General features: G+C 40.9%; 1 protein-coding gene across 2 annotated transcripts in view; it reads right to left on the reverse strand.

Moving 5' to 3' along the window:
* PDGFC (platelet derived growth factor C) overlaps window positions 1-13,385 on the reverse strand; it is a 272,436-nt gene extending 259,051 nt beyond the window's left edge. Inside the window, exon 1 of one of the 2 annotated variants that reach the window (XM_003418499.3) lies at window positions 12,421-13,385. In XM_003418499.3, the coding sequence (XP_003418547.1) occupies window positions 12,421-12,538 (118 nt within the window). In that variant the 5' untranslated portion in view covers window positions 12,539-13,385. The remainder of the gene's footprint in view (window positions 1-12,420) is intronic. The other variant, XM_064267639.1, reaches the window with a different exon arrangement.
* Between the last annotated feature and the right edge of the window lie 14,184 nt (window positions 13,386-27,569).

Consider the following 27,569-nt stretch of genomic DNA (forward strand, 5'->3'; position numbering starts at 1 on the left):
AGAACAGTTATTTCACAATTAGTTTAGCCATATCTGAGTCCAGAAGGAAAATTTCAGTTTTAATCATCTTATTTTCCTTGAACAGATCCAATGCTACCAAAAACCAGGTCAATTCAACTTTTCACATGTGAGTTTCTAAACCTTTTCCAAAGGTGAACGAATTTATAAATGCAAATGCTCAAAATTGTAGGTATGTCTTCAAACTACAGGGTGAAATAGCAATAATGGTTTTCCATGTACTAAACAAAAATAAGTCTGTAACCCCATGCTCAAGTTAGTACAGGGCCATGAGCCTATAAAATAGAACACACACCCCTGAATTCGGACTGAAAATCTATCACTTAAATGTCCAGTAAATGATCCAATTTGTTTACATGGCCCATAGCTTTTTTTATGACCTTTCCATAAAGCAGTTATTACCTCCGTTTCTTTTATTTTGTTTAGGAGTGTCTGAATGAGCCCTAGAACCACAAACTAGTTAAACAAGCTCTCCTTGGATGGACATGGTCTCACGTAATTCACCACTACCGGAGAAATTTTTGGAAGAATGGTTGTAGTTTGGAAACACCACACATTCCCACACACCAAAGTATTTCCTGTGTTTTACGCAGTTTAAGCGTTCGGCCAGTATATTAAACAAATCCTATTTTTCCATTTTTCCCAGTACAAGAGTGAAATTTGCACCTCTTCCAGAAGATTTGCACCTCTAAGACTTTTGTTGTGGTAGGCGGGCCGCTCCTAAGGACTGCAGACACCTTCACTGATTTCCCAGGGTGCAAAGGCTAGCGCTAAAAGGAAACCATGTTAAAGCAGTTAGTTTAATGGGGTGCCCAACTGATGCCTACTAAAAGCTATCTGTACAGATTGAAGACACATTTTCTGTCACCAAAAAAACTTTTATTTTCTATTAAGCAGAGGAGACTGGCCTTCAGTATACCCCCCGCTGGCAATGGAAGACAGCATTTACGCTTTTCATGCTAGCACCACTGACTGTTTTTTCTTGTTTATATAATGTTCCCATATCCATGAGTTCCTACAGGAAATCCAGCTAAGTTTTATCTGTCCTTTATAGGGTCGCTATGAGTCAGAATCGACTCGACGGCACTGGGTTTGGTTTGTTTTTTTTTTTTTGGTTCTGAGCGGGTAATCAATCCTACGGCAATTCACACTCCGGTAAGAAAGAGCCTTTAGATGATTTCCTTAGAGCAATTTCTTTCAAATTCTAGAAGTTACTGTGTTTTTCCTGTGTTCTTAAATAAGACGCACCCTACCTGTCATCATGACTCAGGTTTAAAATACGATAAACCTGAAGTAAACGCTTTGGATTCCTCTCTATTCCAAACCTACTAAGAAATTTCCGGTAAGGAAAATGAGTGTTTCTTTCTTCTTATTGGTTCACATCTTATCCACATTTTAAGTAAATGTCACTTCTTAGTATGCTGATTCTAATCATCTCCTGCTGCTATATAAAAAGTAATTACAATGTTTTAATGACTCCTAATTTGCATTTCTAATGCTCCAGCCTATGAGTGTGTGTGGCTGTATATGGAAAACAAGCTGTGATTTATTCCTCAGTGGGAAAAAGTAAATATATGTAAATAACACGAGTCTTTAAAAGACAGATGTCCTTGTAAATACCCTGCAAAAATAACTTCCAGAATCAACATGAGATAAGTGCCACATAAGTCTAACTTCTGTTGTTAATGATTTATCCTCTCTGCAGTGGCTCGAAAGGCAGGTGCAATGGCCAGCTGGGCATATTTAAGCACAGAAGCATATCTCTACCGTGCAAACACCAAAAAGCTCAAAATAGTATCTACTCATGAACAAGGCTTTCCTAGAATGCAAACAGCACAGCTTCAAAGCACAGGATGTCGTCAAGACAGCACACCCACCAAGAGAATTCAGTCATTTCAAATCCGTAAATACTACAAAATATTTCTAGCACTGTATACTAGGGAACAGAATAAACCTCACTAGAGAAATGCCATAGTTACTCAATGCAGAGTAGCCTCAGATGACTTAATTTTCCTCGAAAACTTCAAATTCCTTCCCTTGAAAGTGTTAACGCTATTTTCTCTGCTTCTTGCAACATAACAGCTTCATTACACTAGTTCAATATGCTGGAAGCTGCCTCCTTTTTATCAGTTTCCTGATGCCTCACCCAGCCTCATTCTGCATGCCATCCATTTTGTGAATGAAGTGTGAAAATTGCTCTTTGTTTACATAAAGAAACCAACAAAGAGTGGTGTGGATACGGCTTAGCGTCTCTGAGTGGAACAGAGGCTGTGCAGCCTGCCCTTTTTACTAGTTCAGAACTTCCAAGCATGCCTAACGACGGGAAGAAAATTCCAGCAATAAGGAGTTAGCTATGCACACCAACTCAGAACTCTGCTACCACATGCCTGCTTAGAAAATTACTCAAAGGGTTCTGACTATATGTTAAACATGAAGACAATTTTTCTTTTGTTGTGTGTGTTAAGCGCAAACGGTGCGGGAAGCACACACTGCAAACACCACCAGGGGCTTTGAATACAGCCACCCATAAAACATTCCCACTTTTTCCCGTTTTTTCTACTCTAGGTGACACTCTAGACCTTTCTTGTCACCACATGTGATATACCTGTCCACACATCCATTCCTTCCCTCAGGCTGTTCCCTCCGCCTACAACGTTTTCTTCTTCTTTCCCTCTCCAACACACTTCAAAATGTGGGAACTTTCCTCTTTGCGCTTCTTTTCCAGGCAGAAGCAACTACTTACTAAATCAGTAGAGAATTTTTGAAGTGAAATAAAGCACTCTGTGTACCCACAGCACTTTGAACACAAAACTAATAGACCGTGCGATAAAGGAAGGGCCTGCCATCCCTCTCAGACACGGAGCTTATTCTTCTCTGTGTGCCCAGCACCTAGCACAGAGCTTAGCAAAGAGCAGATGCTCATAAATATTTGCTGAATGAAAACAATGTTCTAATAAAACATTAGGCCATTTAACTTACGAAGGAAGAGGCACGTGGCTCCAAGTCCTGGCTGGGAGTCAGACCTAGGTCCAAACATTTACCAGCTGTGGGACCTTGGCTGAGTGACTGAGCAAGTGAAGCTTCGGTGTTTTTCCTAATATCTCGTGGGGAGATTATAAAGAAACTGCAGACTATCTACAAACACTGAGCACAAGGGTACCACCTAGCAGGCACTCAAGAGGTTGCCATTATTAAGCAACACAACACATGGACTCACTCAGAGCTCTTTAGAATCATCCCACTCACCACAATGAATGCACCCAAACACTGCCCCTCCTTGAGGACTAGGGTACTCCTGACCCACGCCATGGTATTTGCAATCACCTCATATGTATGTGAAAGCTGGACAATGAATAAGGAAGACTGAAAAGTTGATGCCTTTGAATTATGATGTAGGCAAAGAATATTGAACATACCATGGACTACCAGAAGAATGAACACGTCTGTCTTGGAAGAAGTACAGCCAGAGTGCTCCTCAGAAGCAAGGATGGCGAAACTTTATCTCATGTGCTTTGGACATGTTATCAGGAGGGACCAGTCCTTGGATAAGGACATCATGCTTGGTAAAGTAGAGGGTCACCAAAAGACAGGAAGACCCTGGACGAGATGGACTGACACAGTGGCTGCAACAATAGGCTCGAACACAGCAACAACTGTGAGGATGGTGCAGGACCAGTCAGCGTTTCATTCTGTTGTACATAGGGTCCCTAAGAGTTGGAACTGATTCGACGGCACCTAACAAAAACACTGCCCCTCACATGTCATTCCTGGTAGCTCTTATTGGCTTCTTATCCTCCTCACAGCGGCAATGCAAACCTCTGTCTTACCACTTAAAAAAAAATACCTAGCATTAATGTGCCTTACGCTGTCTGGAAATGTTGGTTTCCCTCAAAGAATCAAGACTTCCCACTTAGCCTCTGCCCCAGCCCCCTGCAATAGCCCAATACACACATCAACTGATTGAGAAATGTCTCATTCACTGTTCAACAAAAAAAGCCCTGGTGGCACAATGGTTAATCACTTGGCTACTGGCTACCAAGTGAAAGGTCAGTGGTTCTAACCCGATCTGCTCCCATAAAGGTTACAGCCAAGAAAGACCACAGGCAAGAAAATCGTATGGCGCAATTATACTCTGTCATTTGGGATCGCTGTGAGTCTTAATCGACCCAGAGTACCCACTAACCACTGTTCAACAGGAGAAAAGTCAAGTGCAAAAAGGCACAGTTTGAAAATAAAAAAGAAATTAAGTAGAACACCAAGACAGTAAAATGAGTGAAGCTAGCTCAGCAAAGACAGTCTGCAAAGACATGGCAAATGTCCAGGAGGAGACTGCTCAATCACCAGGGGAGTAGGCCCTGCAGATGGCATATGAAATCTAAGGCAAAGTCAGCTAAAAGATAAAATGATCTAAACTAAATTTTAAAATGTATACACAAAAAGTGCAAGGCAAAATGGGCCAATGTTACCCAAAAATACCAATCTTTCCAACCTAAATGTCAGTAACTTGAACTCACCCAGCAGCATCGTGAAAGAAAGGTCTGGTATTCTACTTTTGTAAAGACTAAAGCCAAGAAAACCTTATGGAGCAGTTCTACCCTATAACACATGGGGTCCTAGGAGTAGAAATAAATTGAAAAGCAAAAGTTTGGTTTTTTTTTTTTGTTGTTGTTATGGCAGTGCCAGCATATACCACCTTAAAAGCAAAAATTAGAGGTTTCCTAAAGTGACAGAAACAATTAGATGTGTCCTTAGCCACCGGTGGTGCAGTGGTTAAGAGCTATGGCTGCTAACTGAAAGGTCGGCAGTTTGAATCCACCAGCCGCTCCCTGGAAACCCTGTGGGGGCTGTTCTACTCTGTCCCATAGGGTTGCTATGAGACAGTAAAGGAAATTTTGAAAAATATCACAGTTATAGGCAGTGCTGGAGAAAAACAATGCAGAGGTTACTTAATAAGCAAGGTATATAACAAAAACAATTACATAACAATCAAAACATGATTATGTGACCAAGAGTAGTGCAGCTGAGAGGTGACACAGGAGAATAAAAAAAACCAAAACCAAACCAAACCCATTGCCGTCGAGTCGATTCCAACTCATAGAGACTCTATAAAGATGACCTAAATCAACTTCTTTTCACCAAGTGGTGAGGAGAACCATCATCACTGAACCAGCCTGTCCTACTTTAAAGGACAGTAATATCCTTTTTTCTACCTGTGTTTTATTGACTATGCTAAGGCATTCGACTGTGTGGAGCATAACAAATTATGGATAACATTGAGCAGAACGGGAATTCCAGAACACTTAATTGTGCTCAGGAGAAATCTGTACGTGGATCAAGAAGCAGTTGTTCGAACAGAACAAGGAGATACCGCATGGTTTAAAGTCAGGAAAGGTGTGTGTCAGGGTTGTATCCTTTCACCATAACTATTCAATCTGTATGCTGAGCAAATAATACGAGAAGCTGGACTATATGAAGAACAACGGGGCATCAGGACTGGAGGAAGACTCATTAACAACCTGTGTTATGCAGATGACACAACCTTGCGTGCTGAAAGTGAAGAAGACTTGAAGCACTTCTTGATGAAGATCAAAGACTACAGCCTTCGGTATGGATTACACCTCAACATAAACAAAAATTCTTACAACATCGTGATAAACGGAGAAAAGATTGAGGTTGTCAAGGATTTCATTTTACTTGGATCCACAATCAACACCCATGGAAGCAACAGTTAAGAAATCAAAAGACCCACTGCACTGGGCAAATCTGCTGCAAAAGGCCTCTTTAAAGTGTTGAAGAGCAAAGATGTCACTTTGAGGACTAAGGTGCGCCTGACCCAAGCCATGGTGTTTTCAACTCCCTCATAAACATGCGAAAGCCGGACAATGAGTAAGGAAGACCAAAGAAGAATTGACATCTTTGAATTACGTTACCGGTGAAGAATAGTGAATATACCATGGACCGCCAAAAGAACGAACAAATCTGTCTTGAATAGAAGTACAACCAGAATGCTCCTTAGAAGCAAGGATGGTGAGACTGTGTCTCACATGTTTCAGACATGTTATCAGGAGGAATCAGTCCCTGGAGAAGGATGTCGTGCTTGGTAAAGCGGAGGCTCAGGGAAAAAGAGAAAGACGCTCAAGAGATGGATTGACGCAGTGGCGGCGACAATGGGCTCAAGCATAATGATTGTGAGGATGGTGCAGGATCGGGCAGTGTGTCTTTCTGTTGTGCACAGGGTCACCGTGAGTCTGAATCGACTCGACGGCACCTACTACAACAATACACTTTTTAGGTTTGAAATTCAAATTTAAAGTGGCTTGCATCTTCCGAGCTGTATTTGGAAAAAAAGTATTAAAGGTTCCTTTTCTCTATCAAATCATGCTAAAACTGGAAAAGAGATATCACAAGTATGGTTGCTGAAATATGCCAACTTTATGGAGCGAACAGATTTCAAATGAAATGAGAATACATGAAAATTGCTCTCAATAAAAAGAATTAACTGGACTTCTTACCACCAAAGGAAGATTGGCTATAAGGAATTTCTCAACAGGAAAGGAGAGCACCAATAGGGACAGACGTGTCCCTGGGCCTGGCCTATAATTAGTTCAACTTGTCCATTCACAGACTGAGGTAAGGGAGATTATGACAAATAATTAAAGCAGATTAATTTTAAAGTATAGAAATCCTGCACTCAGTTTATATTTTTTTGCATGTGTGCCCGTAATTAAACAGAACACGTCACTCATAATTGCTTTCTCCATGATGTCTCTCTAATTCCAAAGGATACCAGGAAGATAAAGAAGAATGATTTAAGAGTCAAAAATTCTGGAGGACGCTTGTGGAGAAAAGTTTTTGTAGAGTCATGTTACACTTGAGTTCAGAGATGGTTCAAAGTAGAGGTTTTCCACACCTGAGGATTCTGAAGCAGTCAAACAGTCTCGACAGAGTATTTTGAACTTCAGTAGAAAATCTTTTTCTCTCAAGCATCACTGTGTCTTTTGAATGATTCAAGAGCAGGGGGATTGGCAGAGGAAGCAGGTAACAGTCCATGTGATTTATTTTTGACAGGAAAGTGAAATCCATGGGTGGCAGTTAGCCAGAGGCAAAGCAGAGAACAAAAGCATCTTTAATTAAATAACAATACCAGTTTGACCCAGGGACACAGATTTCCCAACTATAGGTATTTAAAGAAAAGGAAGACACTGACTATTCTGGCTACGTATTGTGCTTTCAAAAAAAATAGTAAATCAGAAACATTAAAATTAGACTAAGAAAACGGAGGGGCTTTGATTATGATGTCAACAATTCCAGTTGGTACAAATATAAAGCATGAGAAAAAAAATTTAGCAGGCTTGGAAACTTTTTTTTTTTTTTTTTTTTTTTGCTGTACGAACCCTGGTGGTGCAGTAATTAAGAGCTCGGCTGCTAACCAAAAGGTCTGCAGTTCGAATCCACCAGCTGCTCCTTGGAAACCCTATGGGGCAGTAGGTTCACTATAAGTCGGAATTGACTCAATGGCCAGGGGTTTGGTTTTTGGTATGGACATTATTGAATACCCTAATTCAATTATTCACATCATTATCATGAGAATTCTGTTTGTACAAAAAGTGTGAAAGTTTTGTAGCTAAAACTTAGAATTTTAGCACCTCAAAGGTTAAGAAACATGAAATGGAAGTCAATATAAGAAAAAAATGTGCGAAATAAGTTTCAGGAAGGAAAAGTTAAGACTTGACAAGGCTAAGATTTTGGTTCCTAAGACAGACCTCCACAAAGCTGCACCTTTAGCGAAAATGTAGCATTGTATTCTAGCACCAGAAACCCTGGTGGCGTAGTGGGTAAGTGTTAACCAAAAGGTCGGCAGTTCAAATCCACAAGGAGCTCCTTGGAAACTCTACGGGGCAGCTCCACTCTGTCCTAGAGGGTCGCTATGAGTTGGAATCAACTCGACAGCAGTGGGTTTGGTTTTTGGTTTTTTTGAAGATTACTACAGACTACTGAACTTTCTGAACATCCATTAGAGGGAAAATACAAAGCATATCTGATCAAATGTAGATTTGGTTAATAGTTGATAGGAAAGAAAGTATTACCATAAAATAAAATGGGACTTCTTTGTCATCTATTGTGAAAAAGAATATTCATCATTACATAATGCCCTTTACTTATTCAACTTCCTCAGCTATATGGAACGGAACAGAGAACCAGGAGGAAGTTTAAAAAAAATTTTTAAAAAAGAAGCCTCTGAACAACAAAAATAAATGTCACAAAGGTCATGCACTAAAACTTAGAGACCTAATATGACAGGAAAGTCCCTTTGGCTCTTAATCTGAGCCTACCTACTCTTGGACACTATTCTAAAGATTGCAATTATCTGTTTTCAATAAAATAGAGCTTAGAAGGAGTGGGCATGGCTTTTTAAGACATAGGCACATGGGCAGTAGAAGGAAGAGAAAACTGGCACTGAAAAAAAAGAGAAAAGCCATAAACACAACATAAAACCAAAAAAAAGAAACCCAAACCGGTTGCTGTCGAGTCGATTCCGACCCATAGTGACCCTTCAGGACAGTACAGAACTGTCCCACAGGATTTCCAAGGAGCAGCTGGTGGATTCAAACTGCTGACATTTTGGTTAGCAGCTGAGCTCTTAACTACTGCACCGCTGAAGGGTCAATAAACACAAGATACACGCATTCAAAAGGACATTATTAGGGGACCATTTGCCCTGAAGGTAAATGGCCCCACATGCCAAAAAAGCCCTTGAGGAAAAGAACATATGCAATAAACGTTATGCTCATAAGGACTACCCTGACTAATAATATTAAGGCATATTCCAAATCTACATTTAAAATGGCTGAAGAACATGAGAAAAGTCAGAAGCATATCTCAAGTCTGTGGGTAAATTAAAAGAGGCACTACCCTACCAACAATTTTGTGAGTGGCATCCATCTGCGGCTAGATGCAACAGACAAAGCAAATTTTATGCCATTTTTAAAATAATGTTTTATTGTGTTTTCAGCAAAAGTTTACACAGCAAATTAGGTTCCCATTTGACAAGTTCTACACAAACAGTTCAGTGACATTAGTTTCATTTTTCACAATGTGTCAACATTCTCTAATTGCGTTCTTGTTGTTCTGTTTCCAGTGCTCTAGTTTCCCTGCCCCCTTATCTTCTCATCTAAGCTTTAGAGCAATTGTTGACCTTTTGGTCTCATATAGACGGCTTTTTTAATAGAGTGCAGTGCTCACCGATAATATCCTTTATTTTGTGTGCCAATCTGTTATTTCGCTAAAATGTGACCTCAGGTGATAGTTCTGGGCAAAGGTTTAAAGAGAATCTCAGGGTGACAGCCTCAGGGAGTTGTCTAGTCTCAAAGAATGTGAGTTGTGTTCTGCGTTTTTCTCTCATTCTCGAAGGGTCTATAAACTTTTTTTTTTTCTTTTGGATGTATATGATCACTCTTGCTACAAGTCAGAGGCACCATCCCAAACTAAATCATGGTAGACTTTCCTACCTCACTGAGTGCACACAGATCTTAGTAATTTCCCTCATGGTCACAGAGGAAGTTAGGTCCAGAAACCCTTCAAGCAAGTTGTTGCTCTCATCTTTTACCTCCAAAGTTAAACCTGGAGACCCTTAGCTTACAGGTAAGATCTCAGGGTTAGAAGTACTGTTAAGAACGAAGGACACAAAGGCAAATTACATCATTAGAAGGTAAAGTTATTTTTACAGTAAAGTGACAAGAATTGCAATCCAACGTTAAGCCAAAAACCAGGTAACAGTAATTGGGTAAATGGCCCTGGTCTCCCCCAGAAGATTCTGAAGCATCTCCACATGTTCCCGTCTAAATCCATGTATCCAGAACTGGTTAGAGCAATAGACTCCTATTTAGAGCATCTCTTGGGACTCCGAGTTCACACTGAAACTGGGCAGGCCTGGGGGTCTGGCTGTGTGAGCACCATCAGAGACTGGATACTCCAGGAGAAAGAGTACAATGGGAAGAGAACTTGAAACCACTGTCACGTTACCTCGATTCAGATATTTCAGATTTAGCATTTGGAAGACCTTGCACGACATGATGCCTTGAATGAAGAGTGCCAATGGTATTTTCTCTGTGACATCCTGAGGGGCATCGGTACTTACAGACCTGGACAATAAGGCCATCAAAAACCAACTGTAACTCAATATGAAGGCAACAAAAGTCCATACGAGGGAAAGAAAATTTGAAACTAAAAAACAAAAAAGTTCCAACAAATACAGTCTCACTCAAGAGGAGATCTTCTCTATCAGCTACCTGTTATCATCAAATCTTGGACTTTTGATGAAGCATAAAATCAGCCTGAGCATGTGCAGGAAAATAGCTCTATATTGCCCCCTAGTGCTGGCTGGTCCCGCTTCTCCTTAGGCTAAAAACTAGAAGGTGAGTAGCTTTCCTACCTCTAGTTACTTCCTGCTGCCAATGCTCCCAAGAGCTATACATAGCCCAATCCTCTGCCCACAGATTAGGAAACAACCAGGCTATTTTTAGCATCATGCATCTTATAAATGGAAATGGCCCTGCCTCTGATGGCAACAGAATTGAGTGTGGACTGCTTTCACGAACTCACCTCTCCTGAGGGCATGAACCTACAATTGGTAGAGGCCAATGAGTACAAGAGAACTCTGGGGCCCACCACAAAGTGATGGTGGCATATGGAACCCAAGGACATATAGCGGAGGGAATTGGGGAAGATGACAGATGCCAGCCACAGGTTTGTTAACACAGACCGGTTATGGAAATCATAAGGGACAGAACAATCAACAACAGGAGACAGAAGCCGGGAATACTGTGCGTTGTTGTCACTTAGGAAAAGTCTGTCTAGTGAGAAGCAATATTTTGAACTGGACACTTATTTTACGTGAGAAAGAACAAAGGTTGGTCTGATCTGCTTCCTGCCAGGGTACAGCTGGTGCTGTGGCTCCTTTGATCACTTCCCCCAGCCCTCTCCAACTCCTGTGATTAGAGAGAGATCCCTAGGCTGCCCTTTGATCACCAGCTCACGCAGCCTGCAGGTGCCATGTGCCATCACATTAGCAAGTGGAAGAAGTAACTGCGTCGACACCGGCTGAAACACGTGATCCTGTGCGTTGCTTCACATGCCACAAATATTGTCCACAAGAGGCCCAGGAATTCGTGATTTTATCTATTTTTGTACTCAAGACCCTTCTGTGCCTCATTTTAAAGATGAACACTTCAGAAAGTTTAAATTCAAGGTTAAAGCTTTGCAACACCCATTACTCAAAGAAAAAGTTACTGTGGCTTAAAAACACAGTACACGCCATTCTGATTTTCTAGGCATGCCTCCTGTGCTCACTTCGCCTGCTTAATGAGGTGACAGCACTCTTACCTTCCGCATAAATGGCATATAAAGGAGTAAAAACATGTACATTTCTTTTCAAATAGCACTTAGAGCCACTACTTGTAAACAAGGTGTTTTAATATTCTCCTTTTAGGCAGCCTACATTAACATTGTGGTTTTGCGTGCAGTATAAAATGTCTATTTACAAAGTCTTCTCAAAAATGACTTCATAACAGTAGATGAAGAGAAAAGGAGTTTAGAAACTGAATGATGTAAATCATACGGGGTTCAGAGGCTAAGCAAATTACACCCCCTGAAGCTGCCCTGGCTCTATGAAAGAAGCCTTTCTCCAGCTCTGCGCAATCCTGGCCCTGGGGAACCTGCCTCTGAGAGTTTTCTAAACATTTCAGGTACACTTGAAAGCTGAAAGTAATTCTCATTTCCTATGCAGGATTAAGTCGTTTCCAGCACACACAAAATAGCAGTCATTCACCAACACATACAAAAACACGCCGCCAGAAAGGGAAGGGCTTTAGAGTACAAAGGCACGTTCAAAAAAATTCAGAGCTTCCCCTAAAAACGTCCACAAAGCCTCTTGACCTCTGTATTTCCTATCTACGGATTAATTGGTGCCTTTCTACCTAAAGTGCTTCAATTAATGCAGGTCATAGCCCCACCCCCCCACCCCAAAATCTGAGTATAGTCAAACATGCCAAGGCTCATTCATTTTTTATTTGTTTTTAGAGGCAGTTCTTGAACTTCTAACTCTGGCAGTAAGAGGTCCTACAATGTGCGTTTGAACTGACATTCACAATAGCTTCCAGAATGTCTTCTCTAGCTGAGGCTGCAGTGGCACTCACGTTGCCTGGTTGGAGCTTTGTGGCAACTTCCGACGTTGCAAACTGCAGGCAACCCCTAAAAGTCCATGCCAATGAACGGAGCGCGCATTTGCATGGATAGAGAGACTATACCCTCGCAGGCTGTACATCATACAAGAACGCACAGTGCCAACGTAACACACACAGGCAAGCCAGAAACAAGTGGGGGGGGGGCGGGGAGAGGTCTTACCGTTCTGTTCCTTGTTGCTGGAGAACTGGAATTTACTGCTCAGGTTGGACTCAGCCTGAGTCCCGTGTCTCTGGCCGGCCAGGGCAGATGTCAGCAGGAGAAGCCCGAAGAGGAGCATTTGGCTGACTGGGGCGAGAGCTCACTCGCGGCGGGCACTTTGGAAGCGGCGACTCCCGAGTCTCCTTCACCACCGCCAGGGGAAGGCTGCACTGGGGTGGACGCGCCGAGCCTGCTCTGGCAGCAGAGAATCGCAGGGTAGTTTCCACATAATCCCATCCAAAACTTTTTCCTAGAGCCCTCTTCTGTGTCTCCAGTTTTTGAGAAGGATCAAAGCAAAACCTGGACCTGAACCAGTTTCCCAAGGTTTAAACAAATCCTGAGCTGTGCCGAAGTGGGGGGGGGTGAAGGCGAGGGAGGAAAGAGGGGGTGGGGACGCGGGGGAGCCGGGGGAGGCGAGAAGTCACCAGCAAGTTGCTGGGAGCACCTGTCAGTTTGGGGGACAGGACAGAGGCGAAAACTCCAGGGTCGCGCAAAGCCAAGTTGGCGGCGAGCAGTTTCTGATCAATAACAAAGCTGCCAATAGATGCTGCTCTCCGGGAGCCCCTCTCCCCAGCTCCACCCCCACCCCCAAAGGGGGAGGGGGACGAAGGAAGGCGAGGGCGCCGCGGCGGTTCCCCGGGCGGCGCAGCCAGCGGGCGTGAGGACGCTCCGGGCCGAGGCCGCCCCGGGCGCGGGCGGAGGAGGCCGCGGGGCTCGGCTCCCCAGCCCGGCGCGCAGCCTGCGCCCGCTCCGACCGCTGCAGCGCCGATCCGGCAGCTGGCTGCAGTTTTCCGCGACAAAGTTCACCTTGTTCGGGTGCGTCACCCCCTCCTCCAAGCCAAGGGAAGTTCGGCTGCTCGGGGTCACCACGGGGCCCCGCTCGCTCCCACTCCCCTTCCCCCAAGCCTCGGGCTCCGCGCAAAGCTCGGGGCTCGGCGCGGCGTCTCGGCACAGGGTGGAGAGAAGGCCGGGGCGGCCCGGAGGATCTGGCTTGTCCCCTCCCCTTCTCTACCTTCCCCCAGCCCGGCGCCGTCGGGAGGAGGGGACCGCGAGCCGAGCCCAGGCGGGGTGCGTGGCCGGCGAGCGGGGGAGGCTGAGCTGCGCTGGGGCGGGCGGGGGTCGGCGCCTTGGGGGGCAGCCCGGGCCGTGTCTGCTCTGGTCGCCTCTGGCCGACAACTGGCCGCCCAACAGGTGCTGGCTCACTCAGGGGGTGCTGTGGGGCTCGCTACAGTCAGGACTTTGACTGCCCCGGCAAGAAATGCAGCCAGAGTGCCCTCCCCTGACTTCACTCCCTTAGGACCCCCCTAACCCCAGATAAAGAGCAGGCTAGAGAAGGGTGCTGCAAAAACAAAGGAAGTGGGGAAGAACTTACTGCAAGTCTTCGTCCGCCCCCCACTCGGACCCCAGTGGCCATGACGCGTCATTAATTCCCGAGGGGATACGCACTCCCAGAGGGCTTTGCCAAGACCTCTTGGCCAGAGTGGCGACTGCAGGAGTAAGGGAAATAGGGAATTTAAAGATTTCCCTCCAGTTTCCACTCTCGGAAGTGGAGTGGATTAAAAAAAAGTAAACGCAAACTGCGAAAATAACAACAGTAACGTTCATGAGTCAGAAAAGACGCGATGGCAGTGGGTTTGGTTTTGTTTTTTGCAATCTACTCGATGGCAACGCGTTTGGTTTTGGGTATGTTAGGCACTGTTCTAGAAACTGGGGGTGTAGCCGGTGAAAAGACAAAAATCCCTGCCCTCATGAAGCTTAGCCGTTAGCTGGGCTGCATTAAATTAGTATCAGAAATATCACCCAGCCTCCTAGGCTTTCTTAAACAAGGCAGTGTGAACAGTGCAATCCTGTGGTTCCCCACCAGAGTTTGGAAGGAAGGATACAGCTTTAAGGTGCCTATTGAAATAGGGTGGAGTCTTAAATGTGCTTCTTGGCCTCTTAAAGACTAGCTGCTGGAGCTTCCTTGGATATGGGATCAAGAGAACAATGTCTCTAAAACTAAGGAGTGGCATTTGGACAGGAACATACACCGAACCAAACCAGGAGCTGAAGCTTCCTCAGTCTTGCTGAAAATGCCAAGCCTACTTCCTTATATTGGGACACCAGCTGAGGCCAACCAAATAAATCCCTCTACTTGGAATACCCGAGCCCTTTCTTTTCGTCTTCTCTCTCGAAATTTTACTGGACTTAGCTCCCCTTTGAAACTTTACCCACCCATCCCATTCTTTCACTGCATATTCCTTGACCACTTCTATCTTCAGAGTGCTGGATAAGGCCCAGCCACTGACTTCAAGGAATTTACAGTTTAGACGACACAAGCCTTATTATTTGATTCACTTTAGCAGCTCTTTGACATTTGTATGAATCCATATTTGCACAATAAATATGTTCCAAAAGTTGAAGTGTTCCCAATTGTAATAGTATAATGAGACCTGCTGTATAAAGGGCATGCCTGATGCATCTGTTTTAATCTATTCGTAGCCAAAGTTAATCACCCCCCAGTCTCTCTATTTTTGTAAATTGAGTTTTCCAGTCAGGATTTTTCTAAATGATGCTGTTGTATGTCCATACAGTTGGGTTTCTTGCCCACCCACCTAGGATCTGTGTGTGTGTGTGTGTGTGTGTGTGTGTGTGGATAAACGCATTTGCTCTCACTAGATTATAAGGGCAATGACTACTCTTTATTCTGTATAATTTCATATTGACTAGACCATTACCTGGCACATGGGAATAATAAATAACACTCTTGACTGATTGACAGTGTTCTTTATTGAGTCACTGACATTCTATCTGGAATTTCAGCCCAAAGATTGTATTTGAAAAGTTACAGATGTTCTAGAATAATACCCTATCTCTGTTTCACCTCATCTATATTGTATGGATTGATTTGACAATGGCCTTATAGATAACGCCAGCCAGGTGCTCCTGAATGACCCCTAGACAAAATCACATCCACGCTGGCAGGTTTCCTTCCACTGTACTTGATCGCTGTTTCTTAAGCTGTGCTTGCTTTTGGCATAGTTGGTTCTTTTAGCACTTTGTCCTCTCCTTGTCCTCCTGCTCCACTTTGCTTATAAACCTTTCCTAGAAAAGTATCATCCTTGCATTGAAAGTAAATTTTGTGTAATCTAGAGTGTGAGCACTTACTAAACAATATATTTCAAATGAATATGGCTTTGTTTGGGCCTAAGGCATTTTCCCCCAAGAAAAGGCATCTGCTCTGCCAGCCAAGAGAAAATAATTGTGAGCATTCTTTGTGGTTTTCATACTTTCTTAAAGCCTAAGAAGGAGTGCCCACTTTGGCTGAGGGCGTGAAGAGTGGTACCTAGGAATTTCTGTTAAAGGGTATGGTAAAATGTACTTGATTGTTAAGAGACGAAGATGGCAGGTTTTCTTGTTTGTTTTGTTTTTTGGGTGGATGTCACTGCTCCTTTTTTTTTAATGAAATAAAGTTTTAAAATAAGCTTTTTTTTTTTTTTAGTTAACACCCAGGAAGGCAGGAACTCTGGGGGCATATTTTTGCCTCAGCGAATCAATAATTATAAATTTTCTCACTCTCTCTTCTTCTATGTCAGTACACACACACACAAGCGCGCACGCGCACACACACACGGGCATATATACAAAGTTAAAGACTTTCCCCCAAACTTTTCCGTATTTCAGTGGTAGATAGTAAAGCTTAAGTTTCTGCAGTTTACAAAGCTCTGTTCTGCCTAATGCCCACTGTGTTTTCAGAATGGCCAACAAGCAACATGTGTGTATGCATAAATGTGAGGTCGGGGTGAGGATGTCATAGTAAGCAAAATGCCCAAACAACAGAGGAATAAAGGCTATTCTAGGCAAAGAAAGGAAAAATAAATGAAGTAGGGAGTCTCTCCTGGAGTCATCCTTTGGTCTCTCCGCTGTTTCCAACTACCCACCTACTTCCAGGTACCTAGAATATATTAATATGCTGTCTTTTTCCAAACTAGAAATAATAAAACCCATTTTTCCTTATATTTTATTCTTAGACACCCTTTACCTCCCAGTGTAACAACCGCTAATCTGAGAAAGGCTTGTTTGCTGTGGGAGATGGTGGAGGGGTCTGCTAAGGTCATGCTCTCCAAAGAAGCAGATGTACTTTTTAATTTTAACTTTTTGGTAAGAGGAGTTGGGAGGGGAGGGGTTGGAGGTGTGTGGCCAGGAGAAATAAGCTACCAGGACTTGTGTTCAGGTAGCCCTCTGTGGCCTTTCCCGTTGACATAAAGCTGCTATTTCCTTTTTGAAATCGCAGCTGAGCATGCTCAGATTTTTCCCAAAATCTCAGTTCTTGTCTCAGAACTCAGGGAGTAGCTAACCAGAAACAGCCCCAAAGAAAGAGGAGCTCTGGTAACCTTTGAACCCACTGCAACAAAAGATCATTTCAGTGGGAGATGGGAGACTAAGGACTTAGTCTGGCTTTACCACGAACGAACAGTACAACCTTGATCTAGAAATCCCCTCTGCCCCTCAGTTTTCTTTCTTTTACAATGAGAAAATGAACTGAATTCTATCTCCAGCCTCTTACTACCTTCAAATTCTGATTCTCTGAGCTCTTAGATAATGATAGCAATACTCTTTCAACTTCCTTGTGCTTCTGTGATAACACACGACTAGAGCGATGGTTCCTTAGCTTCAACTAGAAGACACCTTAGTGGTTGGCAAGGAAGATGATGGATAGGATTTTTTTTTTTCCCGTTTTATCTGTTGTTGCTATGGCTTGGAAAGATGGGTTCTACTGATAACCAAAAAGAAGTGAAAATGAGTTTAGAAATCACTGGCTAGGGCAAGTACTAGAAATGTTATTGAATTCAAGGAATCCAAATAAACTATGTGTGGGTATCTACATCTTAATTTTTATGCTTGGTTGGTATGATAGTAACAACATCAAAAGAGGCCAAGTGTGGCCCCAAGTGAAGTGTCAAGGTAAAGAGAAATAGCTATAGTATATAACTGAGTTGTAAATAATCAGGAAATAATATTGTTAGCTAAGAACAGATGGTCAATCTCTTACTCTTCCATAGAGGCACACTGGTAGAATGTGAAACAACCCCAGGAGCAAGGAACATTCCCTAAAAATGTGGACAGCCACCAAATACTATGTTTGGCCATATCCTCCAGTCAATAAGATGTCATTTTTCTCTCCCTTGAAATCATTTGTAGGATATGAAAGCTGTTGTCCCCGTTGTAACCAATCATAGTAAAGAGGTCAAGGCACAGCTACAGATCTCCCTTTCTCAGATAGTGACCCTCTTATTTCAGAGGTCATGGGAGAAGGACCCTTTCACTTTGTGGTCATTGTTTCAAATGCAGCCCTTTCCTTGACTACTAGCCTTTGTCAAGAGGTGGGTAGTCACAGTCCACTACGGAGTAATGAACATTAAAAGCTATTTTGGCTAGCAGAAAGTCAAATATGGCTTCACTAAACTACTACTGTTTTGTTGAACCAAAAAAAAAAAGTATATTCAATTGTTTTTTGAAGTTCAAGATAGTTTAAAAGATTTTTATGCCCCTTTGCTCTATAGTTATTATGATATGCTGTTTTTATCATCTTTATAGTAATAAAAAGTGCTTACTCTTTTCTCTCCTGAAATGGCCTTGCCACATTTTTTAAGGCATCATTATATTTGCCCAATTTTATTTTTATCAGCACCATTGTCATTTGTTTCTCACACCTTCCTGGACCACCTTTTCTCCTTTCTCATCCTCTGAATCTTCTTTCAGCTGTCTTCCAAGGCATTAGGAGAAAAAAAAAAAAAAAATCTATGTCTTTTTTTTTTTCTTACAAGCTGCTCAAAAAGACTCACAGTTAAACAAAAACAAACCAAGAGAAATAAAAATGAGGGGAGAATTATTCAAGCTCACATCCACTTTAACATATATTTTCTCATTTATCTAACCCCAGGTCTTCCCCTTCCTTCTCCTGTGTGTTTAATTGGATACCTTTAAGCCCCGGACTTTGGTTAGAAACATTCATAATTAAAGCTTTCTTATGTTTCTTCAAGTTTTCTTTAAATGACTAAATGCCTTCCCCTTTGTTTCATTTGAAGTAGTCTATGGGATATGTAAACAACCTTTCCTACATATTCAAGAAACCTGATAGAACACTAGACAGTTATCTTTCTGGGGCGGCCTGAATAAAATGTTTGAGTCGGAGTGAATGTGGTTTACTTGAGGCAGTGGTGGTGACTAAGATCTCGGGAAGCTGGCCTTGGGGTTGAAGCCCACCCAAAGTGTGGGCTAGCATGAGTATCCTGTTTATCCTGGCTGAAGTTAGTCATCCAAGTCATCCAGCGAATGCCTTCGCCTAGACCATCTGTGGGCAGTTATGTCAAAGCATCTATCTCCTTGTCTTGGAGGACAAAGGGAATGAATTATCATTCCTCCTTTCCTACTCATGATTGCTACTGAACTGAAGCGTCAAGCCTGGGAGAAACACAGTGTTTTCCCAGTTGCTCCCTTTGAAGAATCAGTTTATGATTAACTAAAGATGTCGGGGAAACCCTGGTGGCGTAGTGGTGAAGTGCTATGGCTGCTAACCAAAGGTTGGCAGTTTGAATCCACTAGGCGCTCCATGGAAACTCTATGGGGCAGTTCTACTCTGTCCTATAGGGTCGCTATGAGTCGGAATTGACTTGTCAGCAGTGGGTTTGTAGATGTCAGAGTCTAGGTCTCTTACTTGTACAATTCTTAAATGCACCCCACCACGTGTCTAATTTAAAATTCTTTGACTACATATTTTTAAGATCTATAGCAGGCAATTTTTTTTTTTTTTTATAGCAGGCAAATTTACCTCTCATTGATAATTTTACAGAAGTGTTTTTAGATTGGTTAGAGTTAGTCAAGGAAAAAAGACTGTAGGTATGTGAACTAAGTAGTGACTAGTTAAGCCCTCAGCAAGTAAAAGTCCCTAAGTCTTCAACTGAAATTCTAATTTGATGAATAAATTCCATTTGTATCTGAAACCCCTGGCTGTCTGGAAAAGGAAATAAATGCTTTACCACAGAAGACCTTAAGCCCTATACCCACTGCCGTAGAGTAGATTCTGACTCATAGCCACCCTATAGGACAGAGTAGAACTGCCCCATAGTGTTTCCAAGGAGCAGCGAGTGGATTCGAAATGGTGACCTTTTGGTTAGTAGCCAAGGTCTTGTCCTTTGGGACAACTAGTTGGAAGAAAATACTTCCTTTTTCTTCATGAATTTCTTATAAAACTCACATTAAAAAAAAACTAAGAATCAGCTAGTTATTTTAGCCCTTAATGATCATATTTATTGAGATAAATTCCTCTATATGCATGTATAAAAAAACAGTACTCTAACATTTCAAAGCGCTTCATAATATCCCCCTGTTTCTATCTGGATTTCTGTTTGAAGGTTTTCACGACTCTGTACACCCACGTTCAACATCCCTCAAAATCTGTTTTAGTCTAGCATAAAAACCCATTGCAGCTGAGTCGATTCCTACTCATAGCGACCCTGTAGGACGCAGTAGAACTGCCCCATACGATTTCAAAGGAGCGATTGGTGAATTTGAACTGCAACTTTTTGGTCAGTAGCCAAACACTGAACCTTACTGGCCTAGGAGCTATGGTAGCCTACCTGTTTTCATTTTACGTCTTGCAGAGCTTATATTAGATTTTAACCTTTTTAATGGAAATATTCACTATGGAGTAATCTATAAAGGGATCTTCTACTGCTTGTTAAGCAACTGATAAATGAACAACAGCTACTTTATAAGTAGATATTAATACAACCTCCGTTTCAAAGATGAGAAAACTGAGCCACAGAGAGGCTTTGTAACTTGCCCAAGGTCATGCAGTTTATAAATATTGAAGCCAGAATTTGAATTCAGGCTCTTGGCTCTAGAGCTGGCATTGTTAAGGATTGCACTTCCCTTCCCCATATTGGCTCTAGAGCTGGCATTGTTAAGGATTGCACTTCCCTTCCCCGTATTGGCTCTAGAGCTGGCATTGTTAAGGATTGCATTTCCCTTCCCCGTCTCATCCAGCACAGTGATGAACACACCGGCTGTGATCCAGCCCGTTCTGACTCATGTTACCTCTGTGCACGTCAGGAAAACTGGGCGTCCTAGGGTTTTCAGCAGCTGCTTTATAGGACGTAGATGGCCAGACCTTTCTTCTGAGGCACCTCTGAGTGGACTTGAACCACCAAACCTTCAGTTAGCAGTGGAATGCTTTAACCACTTGCACTACCCAGGGACTCAGTGAAAGGTATACCTTGGCTCAAATAATACATTTCACACTTACTAAACATATGTTTATGTTAAGCATTTGGTGTTTATAACTCCACACACTTCTAGGCATAAATATGGAACTAAACATTATATTACCTGATTTCATCTGAACGTGCTCCAAGAGTACATGAACTAGATGTTCAACCAATGAAAACCCCGTCGTACTTCACACTGAACATCGTCTTCGGTGGTATAGAAATGAAAAATGAGTCTTCTTAAACCACGTGAAGGAAAAAGGATCTGGCGCCCTTATTCTCAGCAATAAAACCTTGCCATAAAATTACAGTTATGGTGTTTCTGAGTCTGACAACCTGTGATGAAGGAAACCTTTAAGGTGTATTTAAATTAGTTTCTAAAGGACAATAGTAGAAAAAAGCCAGGTTAGTGGGAGCACTCACTGTTTCCTCAGAGAAGGTGAGACATAAATAGGAGAGAGAGTTCTGTTACTGCTGACCTGGAGATTATCAGGACTTTGCCAGAATAGCAGTCTGTCAGCAATGCAGTCTGTGGCTCCAAAAAGTTACAAAGGAAAGATAAATTATTGCTGCCCTCAGTGGGTCCCCCCTTATTTTGCGTGTCCAATCAATCTTCATTAGCTTTTGTTTCCACCTCAGATATAACCCCTGTCTTCTGCCACTATCTACTCCCTGCACAAAGGCCTCCTAGCTGCTCGCTGCCTAGTGAAGTCTAACCTTCCTCCACACTGTCCTCAGCTTGATCTACTGAAAACGTAAGTCTGATCAGGATCCTCTATGCTAAACATCCCAGCCCCCTCTTCGCCTACAGGATTAAATCTCTACTCCTCGGCATGGTCTAGTCCTTATGCCCAGGTCTCCACCCTCTGACTAAACTTCCTGTAGTCTCCTGACAAAACACAATTTATACACTCACACTTCATTGTCTTTGCTTTATAACCCAATATAGAATGTAGTAAATTTTATTTTGCTTCTTTTTTCATGTTCTTTTTACCAGCACTTAACATATTGCATTTATTAAGTAACCATAGCAGACAACCTACAGATTGGGAGAAAATTTTGAGGAACCATATATCTGGTAATGCTTTAATATTCTCTCTCTCTATATATATATAAACCTTCTACAACTTAATAAAAAAATTCCAATAAAAAAATGGGCAAAAGACAAACATTTCACCAAAGAAGATATCCAAATGGCCAGCAAGGACATGAGAATGCTCAGTGTCCTTAGCCGTTAAACTCATTGCCAGCCAATCTGTAGTGACCCTATAGGACAGAGTATAGCTGCCCCATAGGGTTTCCAAGGCTGTAATCTTTACGGAAGCAGACTGCCACGTCTTTCTCCCGCAAATAAGCTGGTGGGTTCAAATCACCGACCTTTCTATTAGCACTGGACCTCTGGAACTCCTCTCATTAGCCATTAGCCATTGCAAAAACACCACTGCCATAGAGTCAATTCTGACTCATAGAGACCCTACAGGACAGAGTAGAACTGCCCCATAGAGTTTCCAAGGAGCAGTTGGTGGATTCAAAGGGCCAACCGTTTGGTTAGCAGCTGAGCTCTTAACCACTGTGCCAGCAGGGCTGCTGTGCAAATCAAAACCACAATGAGATTCTACCTCACCCCCGTTAGAATGGTAATGGTAAAAAAAAAAAAAAAAAGGAAAACACCGTGTGTTGGTTAGGTTGTGGAGAAACTGGAACCCTCATCTTTTGCTGGTGGGAATGTAAAATGATACATCCACTGTGCAAAAGAGTTTGGCAGTTTCTCAAAAAGGTGAACATAGAACTACCATATTACCCAGCAATCCCAATCCTAGGTATATACTCATGTGAAAGCTGGAATGCAAAGAGAAACCTGCATACCAACGTTCACTGCATCACTTTTCACAATAGCCAAAAGGTGGAAAGAACCAAAGTATCCGTCAGCACGTGAATGTATAAGCAAAATGTGGTCTATACACACAATGGAATGTTACTCAGCCATAAGGAGAAGCGAAGCCCCCATACATGCCACTGCATGGATGAAGTGAAACCCTGATACATGCCACTGCATGGATGAAGTGAAACCCTGATACATGCCACTGCATGGATGAAGTGAAACCCTGATACATGCCACTGCATGGATGAATCTTGAAAACATCACTCTGAGTGATATAAGTCAGTCACAGAAGGACAAATACTGGATGAACTCACTTACATCAAATAAACTAATACATAGAAACCAAAGCTTATTAGTGGTTACCAGGGATGGGAGAGAGGGGGAAGGGGGACTTTATGCTTAGGGGGCATTGAGTTTATGTTAATGGTTGTGGAACGGTTTGGAAAAGGATTGCAAGAATGGCCACACAACTTGAAGGACGTAATCAATGTTGCTAAATTGTACTTGTAGAAATCATTGAGATGGCATATGTTTTATTATACGTATTTTCACCACAATTAAAAATAGTTAACACTATGTCCAGTTACTGTTTAAAGAACTTTATATATATTCACTCGTTGACTCTCACAATAAACATACGAGCTTGGTATGTTTTATAGATTTTATAGGGGAGGAAAGAAGTCCCTGGGTGTCGCAGACTGTTAAACTGGAAGGTGCGCAGTTCAAACCCGCCCAGAGGGGTCTTGGAAGAAAGGCCTGAAGCGGTCTACTTCTGAAAGGTAACAACCATGAAAACCGTATGAAGTACGGTTGTAGTCTGCAACACACGGGGTCACGATGAGTCCGAATCGACCTGATAGCATCTGGTGGTTTTTTGTTTTGGTTTTTATAAAGGAACGTGAGATACTGAGAGACTAAGTAATTTGTCCAAGACCATACAGGAAGGGGCAGAGCTGGGTTTTGAATTCAAGCAGTTTAACTTTAGAATGCATGAACTCAACCAATTGCACTACTCTGTGTCTAATAGCAAAATTCAACAACTCTTTGGAAGCGTTGTAGACTCAGTCAGGAAGCAAGCACTAGCGTCAGAGATACAAGCTCACGTGTGAGACACTTACCAGCTGAGGAAACACCTCCCTAGTGTCCCCAGCATTAGACCGACCATCACTATAAGAAGGTAGTAATAGAATCTACCCCAGAAATCCGTGGGAATTAAATGAGTTAGTGTGTAATACCTTTGCCACAATGTCCACCGAAGCTATTATGTTACTATGTTTTCTTAATTATAAGTTTCTTTTTTGTTTCTACTATTTTAATATTTCTGAAATTGAGATGTCTTACCTTCAAAGTCCAAAGAAACATAGCAGCTTTTCTTTTCCTTCCCCCCAAAAGCCTACCATTGATTCAGTGGAATATTTTATAGTCAATGGTGTTTTAAAATCACAATTAAATATTTTTTTGACTAAATAAAGAAGACTTTCTCAATCTGCTTTTCTTCGCCATAACTAACTGCAATATCAGGATGAGTCTGTTACCTTTCTAAACACTTTGCTGGACCAATCTGTAACTTCACTGATCAACGCTGGTGTTTATATTCTCTAGTCTTTTTTATACCCACCCCCCAACTATTATAAACTCTCTGATTTTACTTATTTTTGATCTGCTAACATCCTCCTCTTTCACACCCTAGTATCCAACATTCTACGTGTGGGGTTTAACGTTCAACACATGCTTTTATATCTGTTGAATGAAATTAACAAAAATATGAGGTAGCCAAATGCAGATGCACCTATGTTAAATTTTCATGAAAGAAAAAAAGAAGCAAGTGCAGCTACTTCTGACATAATTAGGGTGAACAGAGCCATGTGGAGTTCCTTTTCTTGCTTGGCTGTCAGTCAAAGGTAGGGCTATTGTAAAAGGAAGTGCTAAACTATGGAAAACAGTGGTCAAGCTCCACTGAATCGCTGACAAGCTCATCACAAACTGAAAATTATGCATGTAATTTTATTTATGTGGTGAGCTGAAAGAAGACCAGAGAGGCACTTTCCAAAATGGGAGCAATGAATTATCTGTCATTTCACAAAACTATGGTGATAGTCATTTGAATAATTCAAGATTATTTCCAAGGTCTGGCAAACAGCCTGTATTCATATTGCCTGATTGGTTTATACAGTTAATTCTTTTTGATAGAAAAATTGTGTTGTAACAGATGGTTTACAAGTCTCTATCTATGTAATAGCCAATCTGTTACATCCAGGGTGTCGTTATTTTGAAAATAAGTTCTGTGAAAGTGTTATCATTGTATTTTGAAGATATGATACGAAGTACAATTCATTTTTTTTAAAGTTTGCATGTTACAGTTTAAGTGTGTGTATAGAAATGTGAATGCATGTCGTTTTTAAATAATAATTCCTGACTGCTGCTCCCTGGGTAGGGGAAACTTAAAGGGCCACCAAGCTAAAACAAGATATGAAATGTAGCTGCTTTATAAATATTCATATCTAAAATAAATTAGTGAAATGATAATTCATTTTGCATCTCATAGCAATTAATTTTATTTGATGATGTTAGTCTTCAGTTTCCAACTGGTATCTTAAAAAAATAAAGAAACTCTTATGGAATGACCCATACAAGCCACAATATGTGTTTTGCCTATCTGGAACCAATTCATTATTTTTAAAACAGCATATATGCTGAAATTTTATTCTAAGAAATAAATTAATTCACAATCATAGTAAAAATAAACATTCTTAATGAGTTCAGATAAAATATTATTTTAATGAATCTTCATCCTCATTAAAGTTGATTCTATTTAGGGTGATACAAAAATGATGTTTATGAGAATATTTTCCTTTTCCTTCAGTGGTGCCTACCTGATATGTTTTGCAAAATTTGTCTGGTGAAATGATACATATGCAGCTGAAATGGTGTAGTGTTTCCAGCCCACAAGAGATTTAAACGTGCCTCATGAAGTTGATCAGGCACAAAACTTCAGAGGAGGCAGGTAGCACATATTTCTGAAACCAGAAGTGAATTGTCATTAGTAGTTTAATTTTGAAAGTTTTAAAAATGTTTAAAAATACATCAAATGTTGGTCCAGGGTGTTAATTCACTGTAGGACATCACACTGTAATGGAAAGTGCTCACAGTCAGAAATTCTCAGTTCTACCACAATTAGGTATATGATTTAACAACAACAACAAAATTAACTTTTCTGATCCCCAGTTTCCATAGCTGCAAAAATGAAAGTTTACTTGGTTAATATCAAGATTTCGCCCATTTCCAGCATTTTCTGATTCAATACCCAATTCCTTTGGTTTCTGCCAAATATATATATATATATGTAGTCTCATATTCTTATATATATCTCATATATATGTAGTCTCTTATTCTTATATGTATCTCATATATATGTAGTCTCATATTCTTATGTATATCTCATATATATGTAGTCTCATATTCTTATATATATCTCATATATATATGTAGTCTCATATTCTTATGTATATCTCATATATATGTAGTCTCATATTCTTATATATATCTCATATATATATATGTAGTCTCATATTCTTATGTATATCTCATATATATGTAGTCTCATATTCTTATATATATCTCATATATATATATGTAGTCTCATATTCTTATGTATATCTCATATATATGTAGTCTCATATTCTTATATATATCTCATATATATGTAGTCTCATATTCTTCTATATATCTCATATATATATGTAGTCTCATATTCTTATATATATCTCATATTTTTTTATATATACGTAGTCTCATATTCTTCTATATATCTCGTATATATATACGTAGTCTCATATTCTTATGTATATCTCATATATATGTAGTCTCATATTCTTATATATATCATATATATATGTAGTCTCATATTCTTATGTATATCTCATATATATGTAGTGTCATATTCATATATATATTTCATATATATGTAGTCTCATATTCTATATATCTCATATATATATGTAGTCTCATATTCTTCTATATATCTCATATGTATATGTAGTCTCATATTCTTCTATATATCTCCTATATATACATAGTCTCATATTCTTCTATATATCTCATATATATATTAGTCTCATATTCTTCTTTCTGGGGAGAGAATTACTTTTTGAAGAATCATTTTTCTTTGGAGGGAACCACCATTAGTCCAGAGAGCTTTGCCTTAACTAGACACGCCATCAAAGCATTCATCATTCCTTAAAGACCATCTGCCCAATGCCTGAAAGTCATTTCTGGCTAAAGACAGAGTATAGACGAGTTATACAAAATAAATAAATAAAACATTTAAAACAAATATACAATAACTTACTCAAGAGAGAGGAAAAGAATGTGGAATTTAAGAAGGAAGAAAAAAAAACTCCCAAGGCAGGATGATAAAGATCTTATAGACAAATTTCTCTTTTTAGAAAAATCTATTATCTAAATTATTCTTCATGTGTTAATGGTTAACAACTTAGGATTTTTATGTTGTAGCCATTGGCCTTTAGTCATTATCTTTAGATGTAAATACGAGTTACAACATCTGAGTGGCCAGTTCCTGCTTTGGCTTCTGCTGGTGATTCCCCAGTAGCAAGACTATTGTTTTCAGCTACATGGAGCAGTGTTGATTGATGGCTCTGCCTGTTCTATACATGTGCAAATTATATTATTAATATTATATATTATAATATTACTACTATGTATTAATATTTTCTAGATGTAAAAGGAAATACTTGCTTTATCATCATATGATAGTATAAAAATGAATAGTAATATAGTAATAGTAGTATTTCTCCATCTAAAATTGAAGAACACTATAGTTATTAAAATGTGTTTCATGGTGTTCTGCTATGGAACATATTCTTTTCTTTCTATGACTCACATTGTGCTGTTCTTCGCCTTGAGGGTACCAGGAGGCACATAAAGGAGACTCTGCATCTGTTACTATGGTGACTATTAGG

Source organism: Loxodonta africana, chromosome 13, assembly GCF_030014295.1.
Source record: "Loxodonta africana isolate mLoxAfr1 chromosome 13, mLoxAfr1.hap2, whole genome shotgun sequence".
Classification (NCBI taxonomy): domain Eukaryota; kingdom Metazoa; phylum Chordata; class Mammalia; order Proboscidea; family Elephantidae; genus Loxodonta; species Loxodonta africana.